The sequence below is a fragment of the Balaenoptera physalus genome (genome assembly GCF_965194825.1).
Source record: "Balaenoptera physalus genome assembly, chromosome: 10".
NCBI classification, from domain to species: domain Eukaryota; kingdom Metazoa; phylum Chordata; class Mammalia; order Artiodactyla; family Balaenopteridae; genus Balaenoptera; species Balaenoptera physalus.
In genome coordinates, this window is record NC_138889.1 from 60402311 (window position 1) to 60428336 (window position 26026).

General features: G+C 41.3%; 1 protein-coding gene and 1 pseudogene across 2 annotated transcripts; both read left to right on the forward strand.

Moving 5' to 3' along the window:
• The first annotated feature begins 264 nt into the window (after positions 1–264).
• LOC309667474 (olfactory receptor 2AT4-like) lies at positions 265–6254 on the forward strand. Its single transcript, XM_082475931.1, is given in 3 exon segments — positions 265–5820; positions 5823–5870; positions 5873–6254. Coding segments are annotated over 3 exon segments (1035 nt in total). The 5' UTR covers positions 265–5207; the 3' UTR covers positions 6247–6254.
• An 8020-nt stretch (positions 6255–14274) lies between these two features.
• LOC309667475 (olfactory receptor 2AT4-like) lies at positions 14275–21198 on the forward strand (annotated as a pseudogene). The gene has a single exon. The product of its transcript is annotated as an olfactory receptor 2AT4-like (transcript).
• Positions 21199–26026: the final 4828 nt, after the last annotated feature.

Below are 26026 nucleotides of genomic sequence, written 5' to 3' on the forward strand. Positions count from 1 at the left end.
AACAATGTCACCTTAGTCATTGCTGTGGCTCAGTGTTCTCAGAGCCTCTGAGTTTGAAGCTGGGACCATTCCTGTACATGCACACATGCAGATTTTAAAATCTACTTACTGCTTGCCCCAGAATTCCTACTCCTAAGGATCTATCTCAGAGAAATATTGGGGTGTATGTGCCCCCCAAATGCATGTTAAGAGGATGTTAATTATAATATTGTTCATGATATCAATAATTGGATACAACTCAAATGTCAGGGAAATTATTAAACTATGTAATATCCACACTATCAAATACCAAATATCAGATAAAGGAATGAAGTAGATCAGACATAGAAAGATTCCAAGACTTACTAAGTTAGAATATAAGTGACACAAAAAGTACAAAATGATTTAACTTATGCTAAAAGCAAAACAAAGCAAAACTACACGCACGCAAATGTTTAGAAAAGGTCTGGAAAGGACACACCAAATTACTCATAGTGATTACCTCTGAGGAGGGAAGGGGAAGTATGGGGAAAGGCTGGTGTGAAGAAAACTTCCACTTTTTACTCAATAAAATACTTTACAATGGCATCTATTTATTACTTGGAAATTTTTAAAACTTTTTTATATTTTATACATATTAGTGAAAGAATGACAGAGTCAGAAATAGAGAGCTATGGAGCTAAAGGAGAGAATCAGAAAGCCTGAGGCAGGAACAGGCTTTGGCACTGCCTAGGGTTGGGGCACAGACCTCCATCTCACATATAACAGCACTAGTTATTGATATATTCCTGTCATGCTACAGGATTTCCTATTTGGGTTTATGAAAATAGTAGCTCTCACTTAATTGAATGTTTACCATTTGCTAGGCACTGGGCTAAGCATGAAATCTTCCCGGTAGCCCGTTATACTCTTTTTACAGATAAAGAAAGGAAGGCTCAGTGAGGTTAAGGGATTTGTCCAAGGTGACATAACTAGAAAGAACTCAGGTCTCAGCCATTAGATGATGTGCTATGCTGCTGAATTGCTGAACCAGATTTGGAGCCTTGGGTCCAAATCCCAGCTCTGCCACCAGCTACTCATGTGACCTAGGTCAAGTCAGTTTACTTCTCCAGATCCCGGTTTCCTCAAATGTCATATAGTAGGAATAATCCTCTTGGCTGTTATGACACCAGATAGGAAAACAGGAATCAAACTGCTCCATTAGTAATAACATTCTAGGACCCATGAAGTTGGTTAACGATGCTATTTTCATTATCTGCAAAACCCAGGGCCAAGTCCCCCGCTCTACCCTAGGAAGTTGTTCCCAGCTGGCGGGTAGGGGGTCCCATAGGGGAGCCAACTTCAGGGAGAGCGCCCCAGCAGGCCCTGGCTCTGGGGTTTAATGGGCCGTGGCTCAGCCCCAACCTGGCTCTTTCCCCCGGGGCCAAGTGTGGTGACTCCTCAGAAGACATCAAGGTAGATTGGACTTGGCAGGTGAGCAGAGATGGGGAGGGAGTGTCTAGAAGCGAGGAAAGGCTGGGGCAGGCAGACAGGCTCAGGGAGGCCGGGGGCGTGCAGGCCCATGCTGAGCAGCCCAGGAGTACACACCTGCTGTGAGAGTGTCTGGGTCCCCATGTGCACACACTGTCGGACTGTGTGACTCCAGGTGAGCCACCCTGGCAGGACAGACAGGGAGGTGCAGTCACAAACAAGAGGCTGATGATCTTGTAAGAGAGTTTCCCACAAGGAGGCGAGGCCGATGACAGTAAAAGAAATGGGGATATTTAACGAGGCGTCTGTCAACACTATGAGTTACAGATGAGGGAACTGCAGTTCAGAGAGGGAAGGTGGAAGGTGGTGGAGCCAGAATGGAAACCCAGGTCTTTCTAACTCCAGGTAATGAACCCAAACTCTGTAAGTCAGACATATCCTGCTCCTTTTTTCTATGGGAACAGCACAGGGTAGGGGAAATATGAGAGAATGGCATGGATTTGTGAGCTGTAGTGACGTGTAATGACACAATGACTATAAGGAATCAAGCGTGCAACAGAAGCTTAATCAATGGGAGACCCTCACTCTCCCTTCTTAGAGGCTTGGGCCGTGAGGCGTCCATCTCCAACACCTCACGGAGCCAAATAGAGAGAGGGGACACTCAAAAATGTGTACTGAGTTGGAGGAGATCATCTCTTCCAGAGCCCTCATTTTGCAGATGGGAAAAATGAGGCTTAGAGGCCCAAAGTCACAGCAAGAGAGTGGCAGAGCTGGCCCAGGAGCCAGGACTCTTGTTTGCCAGGCAGGGCTCAGTCCTTTGCAGCAGGCTGGCTCCAGAACAACCTCTGCTCTCACCCCTCACCAGCCTTGAACAAGTATCTGTTCTTCTCCGACCCTCAGTTTCTCATTTGTTGAAGGGACATAACCACTGCCTGAAAGGGTTTGGTGATGGGAGGAGAAATGTACAGTGTCACGTTGGACATTCACTGATTGGTTTTTCTGTCCTTCTCTGTCCCCCACCAGCCCTGTAACTGGCTCGTAGATAATCCAGACCAAGGAAATGGTCTTCTAACAATGTTTAGTATTCTTAAGCACTGAAAACACCCCCTGTAATATGTATTCAAAATAAAGTCATTTAATCTAAACCACAAAATAAATGTAAAGAAGTCCAGAAAATTTCTGATTTTTACCATGATGCTGCACCAATGCTTTTTTAAAATATCAAACACTAAATTCTTTCAAAAACATTTTTTGGTGCTCCCATGTGTCTGGCGTCCTAAGTGCATGCTTGGTTTGTCTGTTGCACAGGCCCACTCTGTCAAATAGAAATTTAGGGAAAGGAGTGCTTCAGTGCCTTGTGGTAAGCAAATAAACCTCAACTGGTTGGTCTGTCTTGTGGCCTCAAGAAGGTGGGACAGCCTGGGTTCACTGCTGAGTTATCCTGGGCTCAAGGTGATAATTCAGCCCTGCTGATAGTCTAGTTCTGGTCCTGTCACCCACTTACTGTGTGACCTTGGGCAAGTCACAGCCTCCTTCCGAGCCTCCCTTTTTGTATTCCCCATCTGTATAAAAAAAAGGGTTAGAGTAGAACTTTTCATTGCTGATGACCCCTTCATTCCAATTTTATGGTTCAGTAGCAAAACAAAGCCAGTAGGGAAAGCTGCATTCTGGTCCCTGTCTCTGGGGCCCCAAGCTCCTGAGAAGGGTGGTGATGCATCATTAAATAGAAAAAACCAGGCCCCATTACAGCCCTGCAAGTGCTCCTAGTCTGATAGAGCCACAGACACATAAATAGACAGACAACCCAATGTGATCATTTTGATGACAAAGAAAAGCACAGGAACTGTGAGAGCCCAGAGAAGAGGCCTCCAAGCCAGCCAAGATCAGCAAAGACTTCTTGGAGGAGGGAACATTGGAGCATAGTTTGGAAGAAGAACAAGGCAAGAGCAAGAAGTTGCCATTGACTAGAGTAAGGAGAAATAAGGCTATAAGAAGATAAGCTTTGAATGGCAGGCTAAGGAATCATCTCTCATGAAAAATCCTTATGAACACTGATGGGAGCCAGGACACTGGGTTTAAGACCCAGCTCTGCTATGAACTTGTTGGTAGACCTTGGGAAGACACTGTTTCCAGACTTCAGACTCAGCATCTGTCTCCCCCACTTAATAGAAATGGACCAGTGGAGGGAGGAGAAGAGGTACAATTGGAATTGATGGCTCTGAATTGCTGCCACTCAAACCCCAACTCAGCTTAACTCAGTGACATTCAATGCAAAATTGACTTCTCTGAGCTCTAACAACATGCAGGAAAATAAATGTAGTTTGCATCAACTTGGGTATGAGAGAAACCTGGTGACTGGCTTTGGCAGATTGGATTTGGTCAGCTGAGGGTTTACTCTTTTAAGTTGAGGCGCAGGAGTTTTGCTTTCCTGTCTGGACAATGGGGGCTAACCTCTGAAACACTTTTCTTTTTCTTTCAAAGAAGCCTTCATTCATAGTGGAGTGGCCTGTTCTGGGTGTCTTTTAGAAAGACATTTTACCAGCCTTCACTCCCTAATGGGGAATCAGCCCACCCTCCAGGCTTAAGAGACCAAAGAACAAATTGAACTTTATGATTGTTGCTTTCAATATCATTTTAGAAATGGAGGAGGAAAGAGAAAATCTTTGCCCCAATTTCTCCCCACATGAAAACTTAAGCTTGGGCAAGCCCTTGCCCCTTTTGTCTACAAAGAAAAAAAACTGGCTGGACATTTCTAGGTTTGGCATTTTTACAATTCAATGGCATGAAAGATGTTTTATTAGAAGTAAAATCAGGGAGGGAATAATCTCAGAATCATATTCCCAGAGAAGAAAACAGTTTGTGATTATGAGTTCACTTTGGAGTACTCCCTGGAGTTCCAATTCTTCAGATCCTTCTTGCACCCATGTTTCTCCAATTCACTAAAAAATGTGATTTGTGTATTTATCCAGTTTTGCCTAATTGTTGCAGTGGAAGTGTTGGGCTGCTGTGACCTATTATGTCCTACACAGGAACGGAAGTCCAGACACCTAGCTTAAAAGGAGTCAGGAAGAACCACTACTCAAGGCATACAAGAGGGAATTCCCTGGCGGTCCAGTGGTTAGGACTCTGCTCTCACTGCCAAGGGCCTGGGTTCGATCCCTGGTCGGGGAACTAAGATCCCACAAGCTGCGTGGAGCTGCACGCCCCTCAAAAAAAGGCATACGAGAGAAAAATAAGCTTAATAACTATGTGAGCAATAACATGTTGCAAAGAACCTTGGAGAAAGCAGCCCTCCCAAAGCAACATGGTGGAACTTTGAATGAGTGCAAAAGTAGAGGCATGAGTTTAAAGACTTGATTTAAGAGCTCTGACATCCCAAACCAGACAATGAAATCTAAGACGAAGACTAGCAGAAATCTTTCCAGAGAATTTTTCACAATCATAATTCAACAATCAACTGTTTAGGTCTGATTTTTCTAGTAAAATGTAAACTCTAAGAAGATAGGGACTTTGCCTGTCTCCTTCATTTTCATCACTGTATCAACTGAACATAGCATCATGTCTTTCATTTGGTAGGTTATTAGTTATTAATAATTAATGTTTGACAAAAGAAAGGAGGTAGAAGTTTTGGGTTCACATGGTAGAAGTCAATACCATAGCCTACCACGAGTCTGCAAGTGCTGGCTGTAAATATCATGTTTATATTTTGACTAGAGAGTAAATATTATAAAATTCTCATCCCAGAATCCTTTGCTTCTATGGTTTCCAGATATTCCGGTGTCCAGACGTTCCAGCTGCCCATCCCCCAGAAATCCAGCTGTCTCATTATGGAGGCCACAACCTGTAATGGATCAGTGGGTGGCTCACCAGTCTTCTACCTGGTGGACATCCCCTCTCTGCCAGAATCCCTCTTCCTCCCTGTGATTTTTATTTTTCTCCTCTTCTATCTTCTCATCCTCATGGGTAACGCCCTGATCCTGGTGTCTGTGGTGGCAGAGCCCAGCCTCCACAAACCCATGTACTTCTTCCTGATCAACTTCTCAGCCCTGGACATCCTCTTCACCACAACCACTGTCCCCAAGATGCTGTCCCTATTCTTGTTTGGGGACCACTTCCTCAGCTTTACTTCCTGCTTATTGCAGATGTACCTCTTCCAAAGCTTGACATGCTCTGAAGCCTTCATCCTGGTGGTCATGGCCTGTGACCGCTATGTGGCTATCTGCCACCCACTGCACTACCCTGTCCTCATGACCCCACAGACCAATGCTGCACTGGCAGCCAGTGCCTGGCTCACTGCCCTCCTTCTGCCCATCCCAGCAGTAGTGAAGACCTCCCAGATGGCATATGACAACACTGCTCACATCTACCACTGCTCTGTGATCATCTGGCTATAGTTCAGGCCTCCTGCCCTGACACCGTGCCCAGACCCTTATGGGTTTCTGCATTGCCATGGTGGTATCCTTCCTGCCCCTTCTCCTGGTGCTTCTCTCCTGTGCCCACATCCTGGCCTCAGTGTTTCACATCAGCTCCCAAGAGGGATGCTCAAAAGCCTATTCCACCTGCGGCTCTCACCTCCTAATGGTTGGCACCTACTACTCACCCATTGCCATAGCCTACGTGGCCTATAGAGCTGACCTGCCCCTCAACTTCCACATCATGGGCAATGTAGCGTATGCTATTCTCACACCAATCCTCAATCCCCTCATTTACACTCTAAGAAACAAGGATGTCAAAGCAGCCATTACCAAAATCACATGTCTCAAGAGCCAGTCTGGGATAGGAGCCCTTGACCTTTAGATGTGGCTAATTCTGCTCTCAGGATACCAAATAACAGTGCTCAGCACAGATTAGGAACTCAATAAATATTCTTGAATAAATAAATTAATGAATATAGAATGGTAAAAGAAAATTCAGTTGAGTAGTCAGCTTTAACAGTGGTTGTCATGTTTTGGTCCAGGGCTTTCCCCCTGGTGCAATGGAATAATGTTAATCTTTGTATGATATTTTGAGTTGTGGTACAAGAATTTCATTACTTCATAATTCAAGAAGCCTTTTCTTAAAAAAAACACTGCATGGCAAAAAATCTTTATAAGCAAAGTCAAAAAACAAAAGACTTACATCATGGGGAAAGGGCAAATATCCAAAATAGATAACGAGTTCCTAAATTTTTAGAAGAAAATGACTAACAGTCCAATATAGGCAAAATATATGAAAAGACAGACTACCAAAAAAATACAGTGTCTTTAAACAATGAAAATGTATTCAGTCTATTGTCTTAAAATACTGTATAAAAAGAATATAAATTAAAACTATACTATACTGAAATGCCATTTTTCACATAATTTGATTAGCAAAAATACAATAGTTGGGCAATATGCATGTAGACAATCAGAACTCATAAATTGCTTGTGAGGATGCAAGTTGATAGAGCACTACTGCAATACCCACCAAAGGTATATACGCATTTACCCTTTGACTCAGCAATTTCATTTCTAGGAATCTATCTCAAAGATACACTGGCAATAATTCGTTAGGCTACTCATTCATCAATAGGGGACTGGCTGAAAGAACTATAAAAAAGTACCATGCAGCTATAAAAAGGAAGTGATAAAGCTCTCTATATACTGATTTGGTGTCATCTAGGATATGCTAAGTGAGAAAAGCAAGCTACAGAACAGTCTTTTTGTGTAAGAAAGAAGATAATTTGTCTAAAATTTCAGAAAAATCTAGAAGGATTAAACCTCTGAATTAATAAAGATGGTTACCTACAAGGAGAGGGAGGGAACAGGGTGGAGGGGACAGGAATGGAAGCAAGACAAACTTAAATGTACAATCTGACTTCAGATGTATGTACAATTTTTACATAATTAAAAGAATTCAAAAAGAAAAAAATACAATTCCTCCCTATTTAAAATAAACAGAAACACTTGACCCTGGATGTCTATCAAATTAATGGCATGATCATGAAGAAAATTATTGTGAGAGACATTAAAACAGTGCTTTGACTACACATCCTAAGAGGGATATAACATAAAAACAAGAAAAATCATAACAACAGCTTAAACTATACTGAGAAGTCTTTTAAAAATATTATAGTTTTACTTAAAATAGATTAATTTAAATTAAATAGTTCTATAGCCATTTAGAATATTTCATTTTGAAATATTTGTAACTTTGAGTTACAAAGATAGCACAGAGTTTCCGTTTACCTTTCATCCAGCTTCCTCTAATTTTAACATCTTACATAACCATGGTATATTTATCAAAACTAAGAAACTAACATTGGTAAATACCTAAACTGAAAACTTTATTCAACTTTCTCCAAGTTTTCCACTAATGTCCTTCTTCCATTCTAGGATCTAATTCAGGATACCACTTTGCATGTAATTATCACTTCTCCTTGACTGACAGTTTCTTGGTCTTTCCTTGTCTTTTATGACCTTGATAGTTTTGAAGAGTAATAGTAAATTTAAATGCAGATTATTAAGTGAAAAAAAAACCAATCTGAAAAGGCTACATACCATATGATTCCAGTTGTATGACATTATGAAAAAAGCAAAACAATGGAGGCAGTACAGATAGTGGTTGTCAGGGGTTAGGGCAGGGGAGGGATGAATTGGCAGAGCACGGAGGATTTTTAGGGCACTGAACTATTCTTTATGATACTATAATAGTAGATACATATTATTATATATTTGTCTAAACCCAGAGAATGTACAACACCAAGAGTGAACCCTAATGTAAACTATGGACTTTGAGTGATAATGTGTTATATAGGTTCATGGATTATAACAAATGTACCACTGGAGTGCAGGATGTCATAGTGGGGGAAGTTGGGTAGGGGAGAGAAGGCAGGATGGACAGGGAATACATGAAAATTCCCACTCAATTTTACTGTGAATCTAAAACTGCTCTAAAAAATAAGGTTTACTAATTTTTTAAAAGAGCAATAGGTATTTTGAAGAATATTCCTCAATTTGGAATGTCTGACATTTTATCATTAATGGATTGAGGTTATGAATTTTGGTTTGATTGAGGTAATACACCCTGCTTGCCATATCATATCGATGGACAAATGGCATCAATATAATTTATTAACCTAGGACTCGTTTTGTTGGGTGTATTGATAGCTTAATAAGAAATGGATAGGGACTTCCCTGATGGTCCAGTGGTTAAGACTCTGCGCTTCCACTGCAGGGGGCATGGGTTTGATCCCCTGTCAGGGAACTAAGATATCTCATGAAAAAAGAAACGAATAAACTGTTTACCAAAGTGTCTGTACCATTTTGCATTCTCACCAGCTATGAATGAGAGTCCCTGTTGTTCTGCTTCCTTGTCAGCATTTAGTATTGTCTGTTTTTAATTTTCACCACTCTAATAGGTATGTAGTGGTATCTCATTGTGGTTGTAATTTAATTACATTTCCCTATGACTAATGATGCTGAGCATCTTTCATACACTCATTTTCTATCTGTATATCTTCTTTGGTGAGGTCTGTTCAGATTATTTGCCCATTTTTAACTAGATTGTTTGTTTTCCTGCTGCTGAATTTTAAGAGTTCTTTATATATTCTAGATACAAGACCCTTATCAGTTATATGATATGAAAATAGTTTCTCCTAGTTGGTGGCTGGTCTTTGCATTCTGTTAATGGTGTTTTTTGCAGAGCAAAAGTTTTTAATTTTGATAAAATCCGATTTATCAACTTTTCCTTTATGGATTACACTGTTTGATATCATATCTAAATACTCATTGCCAAAGATCATGCAGATTTTGCCCTTTGGAAAACAAGAAGTCTCTAAAGTTTTCCTCTAGAAGTTTTATAATTTTATATTTTCCATTTCAGTCTATGAACAGTTTTGAGTTAATTTGGGGGTAAGGTGTGACAGTTAGGTTGAGATTTTTTATTTAACTTAATTTAATTTAATTTTGTATATAGACATCCAGTTGTTCCAGCACCGTTGTTTTTTTTTTTTTAAGTATTTTAATTAATTAATTTATTTAGTTATTTTTGGCTGTGTTGGGTCTTCATTTCTGTGCGAGGGCTTTCTCTAGTTGTGGCAAGTGGGGGCCACTCTTCATCGCGGTGCGCGGGCCTCTCACTATTGCGGCTTCTCTTGTTGCGGAGCACAGGCTCCAGACGCGCACGCTCAGTAATTGTGGCTCCCGGGCCTAATTGCTCCGCGGCATGTGGGATCTTCCCAGACCAGGGCTCGAACCCTTGTCCTCTGCATTGGCAGGCAGATTCTCAACCACTGTGCCACCGGGGAAGCCCCCAGCACCGTTTTTATAAAGCCTTTTCTTTATCTATTAAATTGCCTTTGCATTTTTGTCAAATATCAATTGACTATAGTTGTGTCTATTTCTGGGCTCTCTATTCTGTTCCATTGGTATATATGTCTATCCTTTCACCAATACCACACTGTCTTGATTACTATAATTTTATACTTAGTGTTGAAATTAGGTAGTGTGAATCCTCCAACTTTGTTATTCTCTTTTAGAATTGTTTTGGCTATTCTAGCTCCTTTGTTTTTTTGATATAAATTTTGGAACCAATTTGCTGGGTTTTGACTGGAATTGTGTTGAATCTACATATCAAATTTGGGACATTCGACATTTTAACAATATTAAGTCTTCCAATTCATCAACATGGATATCTCTTCATTTATTTAGATCTTCTTTGATTTTATTCATCAGTGTTTTGTAGTTTCTAGCCTATGGATCATGCACATATTTTGTTAGATTTATATTTAAGTACATTCTTCTGTTAGTCTGTTAATATTGTGGGCTTTTTTAAAAAAATAAACACAACACTGTGGCATCTAATTTTTTTAATATTTATTTATTTGGGTATTTTTGGCTGCGTTGGGTCTTAGTTGCGGCATGCAGGATCTTTTTTTCTTCATTGCGGTGCGTGGGCTTCTCTCTAGTTGTGGTGCGAGGGCTCAATAGTTGTGGCGCACAGGTTTAGTTGCTCCACGGCATGTGGGATCTTCCCGGACCAGGGCTCGAACCCGTGTTCCCTGCATTGGCAGGCGGATTCTTAACCACTGTGCCACCAGGAAAGCCCTCTATACAAGTTTATAAACAATGATTAAAGTCTTTGCTAGGATATAAAGGAACTTAGGACGAGATAAGAGGATTGATGAAGAGAAGGTCTGGAGAAGAGTTAAGGTGATAGGCTTCTCAGAATGGCCCGAATTGTGAAGATATTTGTGTCCCATGTGACAATTTACCAAAGGGTACCCATGGTAAAAAAGCTCTCCAAAATCAGCAAGAGTGGGCAAAATCAGGTAGACAAGATGATCCATCCATGGATCTCAGTCAGCCTCATAATGAGAATGAAGGCTACACCACTGGCATAAAGTTCTAGGCCCCTGAGAACTGTTAGTAATGCTCTTCTCATTATCAGCAAAGCCTAGGGACAAATCCTACCCTCACTCCTCATATATGCTTTAGGAGATGCCAGGGAGTTGATCCCTGAGGGATGGTGGGTCCTCAAGGGAGCACCATCTTGAGGAAAATTACCCCAGGAGGCCTGCCTAAAAGGCAGGAGCTGAGGGTTTAATAGGTCATGGCTCAGCCTCTAACAAGTCTTTGGGTGGAGATACCACAGGAAACACCAGTGTGGACCAGGCTTCACAGGTGGGCAGGACTAGGGATGGAGTGCCCAGAGATAGGTAGAGAAAACTGGGGCAGGGAGACAGGGGCAGAGAAGCCAGGGCCTATAAACTCGGACCAGGGGTCAGGAGGACTGATTGGGTGTGCATAAGAGGCAGGTGCCCAGAATCCAGGTCGGCTGTGTGTATGTGGGCTGTGGGACCTTGGACCACATATCCTGGCAGGTCCAGGCAAGGGGGTTTACTCACAGGTGGGATTCAAACCATATCCTCATCAAATCATTTCCTCCCACAGGAAAGCAAGGCTGATGACAGCAGTAACCACTGGAAACACTAGCACACTTTGAGCGCTTACCTGTTCCAGGCTCTTGTGTAGTGTTGTCTAAGCATTTTCTCCGCAAGGACTCACAAGAACCCCAGGAGGTCACAGATGAGGGAAACGAGTTCAGAGATGGGAAAGTGACTTGCCCAAGGTCACACAACTGCAGGTAGGAGCTGCAATTGGAATCCAGTCCTTTCTGACTCACAAGTGCACACACAGGACCACTAAGGCCCACGGGACATGATGAAGGTGAAGCCCCTGGCTGGCAGCAGGTGCTCACTAAGTGGGAGAGCGCTCGCCCTCTCCTTTTGGGGCATGGACCATGTGACATGTGCTCTGCCAGACACAGAGGGGACACTCAGAAAAGAGTTCATCGGACTGGAAACCCCTCAGAGAACTTTTCCTCTAAACCCCTCACTACACAGAGGAGGAAACCAAGGCTCAGGGGCCCAAAGTCACAGCAAGCAAGTGGCAGAGCTGGCCCAGGAGCCAGGACTCTTGGTTGCCACACAGGGTTCCTTTAGAGCAGGCTGGCTCCTAACCACCTCTGCTATCACCCCTCACCAGCTGTGGCCTTGAACAAGGGCCTGTCCTTTTCCAACCCTCAGTTTCTCATGTGTTGAAGGGCATAACCCTTCCCTGGCAGGGTTGGATGCTGGGAAGAGATGATGTACATGAAATGCGGCATCAGGTTGGACACTCAGTGATTGGTTTTTCTGTCCTTGCCTGTCCCCACCTGCACTGTAAATGTCTCATAAACAATCCCAACAGGGAGGACCTGCTGGGGCAAGTTCTGTGCCCTGGGAAACAGCACCCATTAGGCCCTAAGCACAGGACTGCCTCACTCAGATGTAGTGTGTAATCCAAAGCAAAACAAGAGCCTTAACCTGTAAAATAAGTGTAAGAAAGTCCAACCAAATTTGGATATTTCCTATGATGGGCTAGTTGAATGATGCTTTGAAAGATCAAATATTAGATTCTTTCATAAAGTACTTTTGGTTCCCCTGATTGGCTGGTGGCCCAGTATGCCTGTTGGATGGTCTACTACCACCTGGCAATGAAAGGCCATGTGCCACCCCTCCACCGCAGTCTCAGCGTCCCTACCTCCGTCTGCAAAGCAGTGGGACAGAAGAGGCGGGAGTGGGTAGCAAGGTTGATGGCCTCTTAGGGCCCCTCTGGCTTCACCACTCTGCTTTTCTGCCCCTTAAATCCCCGGCTCTGCCTCACCTGGGACTGGCAGCCATGACTGCGTGTCTGAGAACAAAACTGTCCAGGGCAGTGCAGAGCAGGTTCACTCTTTTGCTAGGTCCTGGGTTCTGACTTCTGGAACATTATTTCAAAGGAAGATTTGCATTGCCAGACGCCAGTTCTTAGTACTTACCATATAGTGACTCAGATAAAAACCTGAAATATAAATTTGTCTGATGTTATCAGTGGAAAAGCAGAAAACCTTGGTCTTGATATTTTCTCCCCTGGAAAGCTGAACTTCTGGATTCTCCAGGAAACATGGCATAGAAGAAAGAGTCCTGTGCTGGGAGTCAAAGACCTGAGTTCTGGTGATGGCTCTGCATCCAGTGCCAGTGGCACCTGGGAAAGCTCCTGCCCTTTCTGTGCTCAGTCTCTGGCCTTCAGGAGGAAAATTGGTTAGATTTGAAAATAAAAAAGTTTTTTCCAGCTTTTACATTGGTGGTTTTATGCATAAGAGGCGTTTTGAGAAGAGAGAGAAGTTAGAGGTGACTGTAGGAAAAGCGTGGGGACACTGCTCGATGGAATCATCAACATCAACATGGACTTGCCTGGGGGGTTGCTTAGTCCAAGGGACAAGTACAAAGTAGAGGGTGAATCAGTATTTCTCTCACTTCAAACACCCAGATCTGTGGGTTGAAAACACTACTCCTGATTCCTCTGGGAGGGGTTCTTTTGCCTTGGAGTAGCTATTACAAGCAAATCTCCAGTTCCTTTCCATCCGAAATGCTTCTCAAGCAATGACCAGGGACTAGGGAAACCTGCTGGGTAGTGGGCAAGCAAAACAGGACCATCTACTGAGCCGCAGCAGCCTGTAGGGAGGCAAGTTCAGCTGAGTAACATAGATACTGTCTTGGATTCTCTGCTGCTGCCCCATTGTGGGAGAATCCATGATCAGTTCTGACTCCAATCAGGCATGACTCTTCTCTCCAAGAGCATTTTCAATGTCACTGTCTTCACTGTAACATGACAAACAGCCGCACACCCAGAGACAGGTTAGGGAGTACTCAACTTAGACACTGACAAGCAGAACCACTGCACCAAGCAAACAAGGGAGAAGGAGCCATTCCCTGGTTAGTAATTACGATAGGAAGACAGCATGTTGCTGTAAACCTTAGAGAAATCAGCCCTCCCTAGCAATGTGGTGACAAAGATGTCACTTTTTAAAAACTTAAAGCAAATGCCAAAAAAGAATGGAGCTTAGGGGCCTGGTTTAAGAGACCTGATATTCCCCAAAGGACCATATGGAAGAGCCAGCAGAAGGTCTTCCATAACACTTAACAGAACTGAAATTAGATAATGATGTGAGTCTTTGCTTAATGTCTTTCTCTACCACTAAAATTTCAGCTCCATGAAGTTAGAGACCTTCTTTGTTTTGTTCAACTTGTTAAATATCTGGCATATAACACATGGTTTTGTATATTGTAGGTACTTTTTCCATACTTAATTTAAAAAAGGAAAACGGAATTCTGGGAGAGGATGAAGGCAGAGCCCATCATCTCTCTTCTAGAGTTGGTTGTAACTAAATGTGGTTACATTATACAGTGATCACTATGTAATCTGCATTCTAGAATCACTGATGGTTCTGGTTTCCAGATGTTCCCACTGCCCACTTCCTGGGCATCCAGCTTAACCCATCATGGCGACTAGAGCCTGTAATGGATCAGAGGACTCATCGACCATGTCTACCTTATGGGCATCCCTTCTCTGCCCAAATACCTCTTCCTTCCTATCTTCTTCATTGTTCTCCTCCTCTACCTGCTCATCCTGCTGGAAAATGCCCTGATCCTGGTGTCTGTGGTGGCAGAGCCCAGCCTGCACAGCCCATGTACTTGTTCCTGATCAACCTCTCAGCCCCGGACATACTTTTCACCACAACCACCATCCCCAGGATGCTGTCCCTATTCTTGCTTGGGGACCACAGTCTCAGCTTCCCTGCCTGCTTCCTGCAGATGTACCTTTTCCACAGCTTCTCCTGCTCTGAAGCCTTCATCCTGGTGGTCATGGCCTGTGACCGTTAAATGGCTATCTGCTGCCCACTGCACTACCCTGTCCTCATGACCCCACAGACCAATGCTGCACTGGCAGCCAGTGCCTGGCTCACTGCCCTCCTTCTGCCCATCCCAGCAGTGGTGCAGACGTTACACATGGTTTTTGACAACACTGCTCACATCTACCACTGCTTCTGTGACCACTTGGCTGCGGTCCAGGCCTCCTGCTCTGACACCACACCCAAGACCTTCATGGGCTTCTGCATCACCATGGTGGTGTCCTTTCTTCCCCTTTTCCTGGTGCTTCTCTGCTATGCCTACATCCTGACCTCAGTGTTTTGCATCAGCTCCCGGAAAGGATGCTCGAAAGCCTTCTCCACCTGCAGCTCCCACCTCCTGGTTGGCACCTACTACTCATCCATTGCCATAGCCTACGTGGCCTACAGGGCTGACCTACTCTCGACTTCCACATCATGGGTAACATGGTGCATGCTATTCTCGCACCTGTCCTCAGCCCTCTCATCTACACGCTGAGGAACAAGGATGTCAAAGCAGCAATCACAAAAACGGCATGTCCCCAGGACACAAAGAAAGCTGGGAAAATCTGATTCATAGGTGAACTTTATTTTCTCACCAGCACCAATAACAATAGAAGGAAAGTGGATAATTCAGATAGCCAAATAGTTAGAACAATAATTCTCAAAATATAGTCCTAGGTATTCTTCCATCATAATAAAATAATGATTGGACTTCTCTGGTGGCACAGTGGTTAAGAATCAGCCTGCTAATGCAGGGGACGTGGGTTTGAGCCCTGGTCTGGGAAGATCCCACGTGCTGTGGAGCAACTAAGCCCGTGCAACACAACTACTGAGCCTGAGCTCTAGAGCCCGCGACCCACAACTACTGAGCCCACGCGCCTAGAGCCCGTGCTCTGCAACAAAGAGAAGCTACCGCAACGAGAAGCCTGTGCACCACAATGAAGTGTAGTCCCTGCTCGCTGCAACTAGAGAAAGCCCACGTGCAGCAACAAGACCCAATGCAGCCAAAAATAAACAAATAAATAAATTAATTTATTAAAAAATTTATAAAATGATTTTCTTTCCTTAATTCACACACAAAATGGATTGGCGTTTTCTATTCAATTTTTAAGCTGTGAATCCCAAATTTCACAAGACTGTGAGTACTTCCTACCCATTGTGGTCACATTTCCATTAATTCAAACAATTTTGATTCTCAGAGACTTAAGTATTTGATTAGAAAGAAATTCAGTCTTTCCCTTGTATCTCTTCTTCTAATATTTCTAAATGTCCCCAGGATTGCTGACACACAGATATGAATCAGCTTTGCCCTTTTTGCTGGAGTAGCAACTTAGAAACCCCCTTCAAGGAAAAAGTCTGAAACTGCTACCATCTCAATCCTTGTTGCCTGAAAATTCACTGCCACTACCAATATGTCAATACCAGTTATACAGGAAAGCTACCTCTGGTGTCTAGGCCTTCATAGTGTCCGAAAAGTAGAGCATGCCCTTCTTCTAGTGTATGCTTAGGCAAGAAGTGCTCCGTATCAAAACTGTGTGGGCACAAAAACATTACAATTCTTTTAATTCTAAGCCACACCATAGTTTTTCCATCCATGACAATGGGGAGCTAAGTAGAAAAGTTTCCCCTTATTAGTAGTATGCTGTGTCCAAGACCTGCACTCTTTCTCAAAATACAGCCCTAGGTATTCTTCCTGGCCTTAGAAGCCAGCCCAAGCTCTTTATTCCCTTCTCTTATGCCAAATTTCCTCTTGAAGGATGTTTTCACCTACAGCCTCACCTGCTAATTGGCACAGTCTCTCTGTATTTTCCAATTTAAAAAAGTAGTTTCAACTTTTGTGCATCAAATGACACTATCAAGAGAGTAAAAAGACAACCCACAATGGGGGAAAATATTTGCAAATTAAGGGATTACTATCCAGAATATATAAAGAACTCCTACCACTCAAAGCAGCAACAACAAAAAAACCCAATTTAGAAAATGAACAAAAGATCTGAATAGCCATTTATCTGAAGAAGATATACAAATGGCAAATAAGCCCATGAAAAGATGCTCAACACTACCAGTCATCAGACAAATCAAAACCATAATGAGATAGCACTTCCGACCCATTAGGATGGCTATTATCAAAAACTGGAAAATAACAATTGTTAGTGAGGATGTGGAGCAGTTGAAAACCCTGAAAAAATGGTGCAGACACTGTGGAAAACAATATGGTTGTTCCTCAAAAAATTAAATATAGAATTACCAAATGATCCATCAATTCCACTTCTGGGTATATATACAAAAGAATTGAAAGCAGAGTCCTAATAGACATTTGTTCACCTATGTTCATAGCAGCGTTATTCACAGTAGCCAAAAGATGGAAACAACCCAATGTCCATCGACAGATGAACAGATAAACATATACATGTAGTGGAATATAATTCAGCCTTAAAAAGGAATGAAATTCTGATTCATGCTACAACATGGATGAACCTTGAAGACATTATACTAAGTGAAATAAGCCAAACACAAAAGGACAAATATTGTGTGATTCCGCTTATATGAGGTACTTGGCAGAGTCAAATCATAGAAATGGAAAGAAAAAAAAAAAAGTTACCAGGTGAGGAGGGGAAAGGGAGAGCTATTGTTTTCCGCATATGGAGTTCTGTTGGGATGATGAAAAAGTTCTGGAAATGTACAGTGGTGATGGTTGCACAACATTGTGAATGGACTGAATGTCACTCTATTGTACATTTTAAAATGGTTTAAAAGGTAAATTTTATGTTATGTGTATTTTACCACAATAAAAATATTTTAACAAATAACTTCAAGTCAGGCCATAGGTCACAGGTCCCTGAGCAGCCTAGGGGCTGGCTGCCATTTTGTCAGATGCCCGCCTCTGGACTGATGGATTAGCTGTGGCCAGAAGAAGCTGGATGGAGTTCAATCACATGGTTAGACAGGGACACAAGAATTAGTGGAGCAGTTTGCCTTAAAAAGTGGGGTGGGGGGAGGCGGAGTAAAGATGGTGATGTGGGAAGACGTGGAGTTAGTGTCCCCCCCACAACTAGGGCACCTGCCAGCTGCTGGTGGGGGACTCTGATGCCCAAGGAGATGGAAGGAACCCCAAAGTGAATGGGTAGGACGTAGGGGGACTGAGGGGGGAGGAGAACTGGAGGTCAGACAGGATCGGCACCCTTGAGGCCGGGGAGATCAGGAGAGGCAGGCGGGAGGGCCCCTCCCACTCAAGCCCAGGAAGCTTGCTGGGCTCCCGAGTGAGGTCCCCTGCCCTCTGAGACCAGGGGTGGGGGACACGCCTGGGCCCCTTCTGTTCCTTGAGCCTAAGCCCCACCCCCCCACAGCCCCCAGGGCCTTTTCCAGCCCAGTGGATCCTGAGCATTGACCCCACCCACCACCCAAACCTCGCCTTTGCTTAGGCCCTGCCCTCCACAGCCAAGGCCTTCTCCCCTCCCCCCCCTTTTTTTCCCTCCTCCTCTTTTTTACTATTGTGGTACTGGTGTACATTCCAGTTGTTGATTCATCTATATTTTTATTTTTATATTCTTCCTAACGTATCTGTTAGTTTCCTAGTCTAATTTTATTTTTTACTTTTTTTTTTTGCCGCCCCAGGCAGCTTGTGGGATCTTGGTTCACAAGTCCAGGGTTGGGCCGAAGCTCCTGCAGTGGCAGCTCCAAGTCTGAACCACTGGACTAACAGAGAATCTCAGTCCCCAGGGAATATTCATCGGAGTGAGGTCTCATGGAGTTCCTCATCTCAGCACCAAGACCCAGCTCTATCCAATAGCCTACAAACCCCAGTGTTGGAAGACTCAGGTCTTCCTTGTGTAAGACAGGAACACAATCCCACTCAATATAAAAAAAAGGGACAACAAAAATATATGTCATACATGAAGGAGCAAGATAAAGACCTAAAAGACTGAATAAATGAAGAGGAAGTAGGCAATCTACCTGAAAAAGAATTCAGAGTAATGATAGTAAAGATGATCCAGAGTCTTGGAAATAGAATGGAGGCATGGATTGAGAAAATACAAGAAATGTTTAACAAAGATCTAGAAGAAATAAAGAACAAACAAACAGAGATGAACAACACAATAACTGAAATGAAAAATACACTAGAATGAATCAATAACAGAATAACTGAGGTAGAAGAAGGAATAAGTGGGCTGGAAGACAAAGTGTTGGAAATAACTGCCAAGGAGCAGAATTAAAAAAAAAGAATGAAAAGAATTGAAAACAATCTCAGAGACCTCTGGGACAACTCTAAATGCACCAACATTTGAATTATAGGGGTCCCAGAAGAAGAATAGAAAAAGAAAGGGTCTGAGAAAATATTTGAAGAGATTATAGTTGAAAACTTCCCGAACATGGGAAGGGAAATAGCCACCCAAGTCCAGGAAGCACAGAGAGTCCCATACAGGATAAACCCTAGGAAAAACACACCAAGACACATATTAATCAAACTAACAAAAATTAAATTCAAAGAAAAAATATTAAAAGCAGCAAGGGAAAAACAAAAAATAACATACAAAGGAATCCCCATAAGGTTATCAGCTGATTTTTCAGTGGAAACTCTGCAGGCCAGAAGGGAGTGGCAGGGTATACTTAAAGTGATGAAAGAGAAAAACCTACAACCAAGATTACTCTACCCAGCAAGGATCTCATTCAGATTAGATGGAGAAGGCAAAAGCTTTTCAGACAAGCAAAAGCTAAGAAAATTCAGCATCACCAAACCATCTTTACAACAAATGCTAAAGAAACTTCTCTAAGTGGGAAACACAAGAGAAGAAAAAGACCCACAAAAACAAACCCCAAACAATTAAGAAAATGGTAATAGGAACATACATATCGATAATAACCTTGAATATAAATGGATTAAATGCTCCAACCAAAAGACACAGACTGGCTGAATGGATACAAAAACAAGACCCATATATATTGCTGTCTACAAGAGATCCACTTGAGACCTAGGGACACATACAGACTGAAAGTGAAGGGATGGAAAAAGATATTCCATGAAAATGGAAATCAAAAGAAAGCTGGAGTAGCAATACTCATATCAGATAAAATAGACTTTAAAATAAAGACTGGTACAAGAGATAAGGAGGGACACTACATAACTATCAAAGGATCAATCCAAGAAGAAGATATAACAATTATAAATGTTTATGAACCCAACATAGGAGCACCTCAATACATAAGGCAAATGCTAACAGCCATGAAAGGAGAAATCGACAGTAACACAATAATAATAGGGGATTTTAACACCCCACTTACATCAATGGACAGATCATCCAAACAGAAAACAAATAAGGAAACACAAACTTTAAATGACACAATAGACCAGATAGATTTAATTGATATTTATAGAACATTCCACCCAAAAGTGGCAGAATACACTTTCTTCTCAAGTGCACATGGAACATTCTCCAGAATAGATCACATCTTGGGTCACAAATCAAGCCTCGGAAAATTTAAGAAAATTGAAATCGTATCAAGCATCTTTTCTGACCACAACACTATGAGACTGGAAATCAATTACAGGAAAAAAACTGTAAAAATCACAAATACATGGAGACTAAACAGTGTGATACTAAATAACCAAGAGATCACTGAAGAAATCGAAGAAATTATAAAAATACATAGAAACAAATGACAGTGAAAACATGACGACCCAAAAGCTATGGGATGCAGCAAAAGCAGTTCTAAGAGGGAAGTTTATAGCAATACAATCTCACCTCAAGAAACAAGAAAAATCTCAAATAAACAATCTAACCCTACACTTAAAACAACTAGAGAAAGAAGAACAAAGAAAACCCAAAGTCAGTAGAAGGAAAGAAATCATAAAGATCAGAGCAGAAATAAATGAAATAGAAATAAAGAAAACAATAGCAAAGATAAATAAGACTAAAAGCTGGTTCTTTGAAAAGATAAACAAAATCGATAAACCCTTAGCCAGACTCATCAAGAAAAAATTGGAGAGGACGCAAATCAATAAAATTAGAAGTGAAAAAGGAGAAATCACAACTGACACTGCAGAAATACAAAGGATTATAAGAGACTACTACAAACAGCTATATGCCAATAAAATGGGCAACCACGAAGAAATGGACAAATTCTTGGAAAGGTACAATTTTCAAGACTGAACCAGGAAGAATTAGAAAATATAAACAAACCTATCACAAGTAATGAAATTGAAACCGTAATTAAAAATCTTTCAACAAACAAAAGTCCAGGACCAGATGGCTTCACAGGCAAATTCTATCAAACATTCAGAGAAGAGCTAACACCAATCTTTCTCAAACTCCTCCAAAAAATTGCAGAGGGAGAAACACTCCCAAATTCATTCTATGAAGCCACCATCACCCTGATACCAAAACCAGAAAAAGATATCACAAAAAAAGAAAATTATAGACCAATATCACTGATGAACATAGATGCAAAAATCCTGAACAAAATACTTGCAAACAGAATCCAACAACACATTAAAAGGACCATACACCATGATCAAGTGGGATTTATCCCAGTGATGCAAGGATTCTTCAATGTATGCAAATCAATCAATGTGATACACCACATTAAGAAATTAAGGAATAAAAACCATATGGTCATCTCAAGAGATGCAGAAAAGCTTTTGACAAAATTCAACACCCATTTATGATAAAAACTCTCCAGAAAATGAGCCTAGAGGGAACCTACCTCAACATAATAAAGGCCATATATGACAAACCCACAGCAAGCATCATACTCAATGGTGAAAAACTGAAAGCATTTCCACTAAGATCAGGAACAAAACAAGGATGTCCACTCTCACCACTCTTATTCAACATAGTTTTGGAAGTCCTAGCCACAGCAGTCAGAGAAGAAAAGGAAATAAAAGGAATACAAATTGGAAAAGAAGTAAAACTGTCACTGTTTGCTGATGACATGATACTATACATAGAAAATCCTAAAGATGCCACCAGGAAACTACTAGAACTAATCGATGAATTTGGTAAGGTTGCAGGATACAAAATTAATGCACAGAAATCTCTGGCATTCCTATACACCAACAACGAAAAATCAGAAAGAGAAATTAAGGAAACACTTCCATTTACCATTGCAACAAAAAGAATAAAATACTTAGTAATAAACCTGCCTAAGGAGGTGAAAGACTTGTACTCAGAAAACTATGAAATACTGATGAGAGAAGTCAAAGATGACATAAACAGATGGAGAAATATACCATGTTCTTGATTGGAAGAATCAATATTGAGAAAATGATTATACTACCCAAAGCAATCTACAGATTCAGTGCAATCCCTATCAAACTACCAATGACATTCTTCACAGAATTATAACAAAAAATTTTACAATTCGTATGGAAACACAAAAGACCCCAAATAGCCAAAGCAGTGTTGAGAAAGAAAAACGGAGTTGGAGGAATCAGGCTCCCTGACTTAAAACTATACCACAAAGCTACAGTAATCAAGACAGTATGGTACTGGCACAAAAACAGAAACATAGATCAATGGTACAAGATAGAATGCCCGGAGATAAACCCACACACATATGGACACCTAATTTATGACAAAGGAAGCAAGAACATACAATGGAGAAAAGACAGCCTCTTCAATAAGTGGTGCTGGGAAAACTGGACAGCTACATGTAAAAGAATGAAATTAGAATATTCCCTAACACCATACACAAAAATAAACTCAAAATGGATTTGAGACCTAAATGTAAGACTGGACACTATAAAACTCTTAGAGGAAAACATAGGAAGAACACTCTTTGACATAAATCACAGCAAGATCTTTTTTGATCCACCTCCTAGAGTAATGGAAATAAAAACAAAAATAAACAAATGGGACCTAATGAAACTTCAAAGCTTTTGCACAGCAAAGGAAACCATAAACAAGACAAAAAGACAACCCTCAGAATGGGAGAAAATATTTGCAAACGAATCAACGGACAAAGGATTAATCTCCAAAATATATAAACAGCTCATGCAGCTCAATATTAAAGAAACAAACACCCCAATCCAAAAATGGGCAGATGACCTAAATAGACATTTCTCCAAAGAAGACATACAGACGGCCATGAAGCACATGAAAAGCTGCTGAACATCACTAATTATTAGAGAAATGCAAATCAAAACTACAATGAGGTATCACCTCACACCAGTTAGAATGGGCATCATCAGAAAATCTACAAACAACAAATGCTGGAGAGGGTGTGGAGAAAAGGGAACCCTCCTGCACTGTTGGTGGGAAGGTAAATTGATACAGCCACTATGGAGAACAATACGGAGGTTCCTTAAAAAACTAAAAATAGAATTACCATATGACCCAGCAATCCTACTACTGGGCATATACCCAGAGAAAACCGTAATTCAAAAAGACACATGCACCCAAATGTTCATTGCAGCACTATTTACAATAGCCAGATCATGGAAGCAACCTAAATGCCCATCAACAGACGAATGGATAAAGAAGATGTGGTACATATATACAATGGAATATTACTCAGCCATAAAAAGGAACGAAATTGAGTCATTTGTTGAGACGTGGATGGATCTAGAGACTGTCATACAGAGTGAAGTAAGTCAGAAAGAGAAAAACAAATATCGTATATTAACGCATGTATGTGGAACCTAGAAAAATGGTACAGATGAGCTGGTTTGCAGGGCAGAAGTTGAGACACAGATGTAGAGAATGGACATATGGACACCAAGGGGGGAAAACTGCGGTGGGGTGGGGATGGTGTTGTGCTGAATTGGGCGATTGGGATTGACATGTATACACTGATGTGTATAAAACTGATGCCTAATAAGAACCTGCAGTATAAAAAAACAAACAAAACAACTAATACTAAACTTTCATTGGGTTATTTGTATGGAAATATGTTAATATAAATGTTTCAGACATTACATGAAATTTCTAAAAATCTTATATGTTCTGGTATAATGTTATAAGTCATAATCCTAGTTATTACCTTAAAATGTATATCTCAGAAATAACTAATTTTCTTGTCAACTGCATTATTATGAACTTTCATCAAATTTTTAACTGTGGCCATTTTTAAGTCTTTTTTCATTTACAGACAGTTCTGTGTGTACTCTGATGCTTTTGCAAATATGTTCCTATAAAAGGGTTTCATCTTTAAGAAATTCATGGAAAAGACTCTGACAAGTACAGGTTTCTGGTAACTGACTGTACTGCTGAACTGAATGAATAAGCATTTTCAGAACTCTAATGAAAAACTGATGAACTCATAAAAGTGCTAACAAAAGATCAAGATGAAAAAAAAATTAATTACATGGGACTGAGTGAACTGATGAGGATGAGTATAATTTTTGTGACTTTCTGTCTGAATTAAAAAAAAAATCCAACAAGGACTCAGAGGCAAAGAATATACAAATCAATTTTCACTGCAAATAAAGGAGCTGTTACAGTGGAGGATTACTGGACTGAATGTCAATATTATGACATAGTATGAGTGTGTTTCATGTTTGGTAATTGCAATCATTGTTGCTTTTGTTGTGGTCATCCATGTACAATACTTGGTGCCAGTCTATTTATCTCTTGTAAAAATAAAATACAGTGTGTGTGTGTGAAAAAAAAAATCTTTACAGATGCTCAATAAATACTCGTTGACTTAAAGTACAAAAAAAAAAGAACACTACCTAACACCATACACAAAAATAAACTGAAAATGGATTAAAGACCTAAATGTAAGACCATGCACTATAAAACTCTTAGAGGAAAACATAGGAAAAACACTTTTTGACATAAACCACAGCAACATCTTTTTTGACCCACTTCCTAGAGTAACAGAAATAAAAACAAAAATAAACAAATGGGACTTAATTAAACTTCAAAGCTTTTGCACAGCAAAGGAAACCATACAAGACAAAAAGACAACCCTCAAAATGGGAGAAAATATTTACGAATGAAACAACAGACAAAGGATTAATCTCCAAAATATATAAGCAGTTCATGGAGCTCAATATCAAAACAAACAAATAATCCAGTTAAAAAATGGGTGGAAGACCTAAATAGACATTTCACCAAGAAAGACACACAGATGGCCAAGGGGCACATGAAAAGATGCTCAACATCACTAATTATTAGAGAAATGCAAATCAAAACTACAACGAGGTATCACCTCACACTGGTCAGAATGGCCATTATCAAAAAATCCAGAAACAATAAATGCTGGAAAGGGTGTGGTGAAAAGAGAACTCTCCTGCACTGTTGGTGGGAATGTAAATTGATACAACCACTATGGAAAACAGTATGGAGGTTTCTTAAAAAACTAAAAATGGAACTACCATATGACCCAGCAATCCCACTACTGGACATATACCCTGAGAAAACCATAATTCAAAAAGAAACATGTACCACAATGTTCATTGCAGCACTATTTACAATAGCCAGGACATGGCAACAACCTAAATGTCCATTGATAGATGAATGGATAAAGAAGATGTGGCACATATATACAATGGAATATTACTCAGCCATAAAAAGAAATGAAATTGAGTTATTTGTAGTGAGGTGGGTGGACCTAGAGTCTGTCATACAGAGTGAAGTAAGTCAGAAAGAGAAAAACAAATACCATATGCTAATGCATATATATGGAATCTAAAAAAAAAAGGGTACTGATGAACCTAGTTGCAGGGCAGGAATAAAGAGGTAGACATAGAAAATGGACTTGAGGACATGGGGTGGGAGGGTGAAGCTGGGGCGAAGTGAGAGTAGCATCGACACACATACACTACCGAATGTAAAATAGTTAGCTAGTGGGAAGCAGCAGCATAGCACAGGGAGATCGGCTCGGTGCTTTGCGATGACCTAGAGGGGTGGGATGGGGAGGGTGGGAGGGAGGCTCAAGAGGGAGGGGATATGGGGACATGTGTATGCATATTGCTGATTCGCCTTGTTGTGCAATAGAAACTAACAGTACTGTGAAGCAATTATACTCCAATAAAGATCTATTAAAAAACAAAGTGGGGTGGGAAAGCAGGCATTTGAAACCTGGTACACTTAGGGGAGTCGTGGCCCTATCTGTGTCAGGTAGTTGTCGTGAAGATTTGAGTGAGACTGGGAAATTTCATCTCAAATAGCTGTAGACTGTGTCCACTCCTCTCCATTACACTTCATCCACCCTGGTGCAGATGTTACCGCCTTCTGTCTCCTGAATGAGCACAACAGTCTCTCCCCTTGTCCCTCTGCCTGTGTGCCCACCCTCCATTTCATAAATGGCCAGAATGGGCTTTCTGACATACAAACCTGGTCACCTTACCACCCTCAGTATAACTTAAAGGCTCTCAATGATCTGGCCCTAAATGACTTCTTTGACCTCACATCTCACC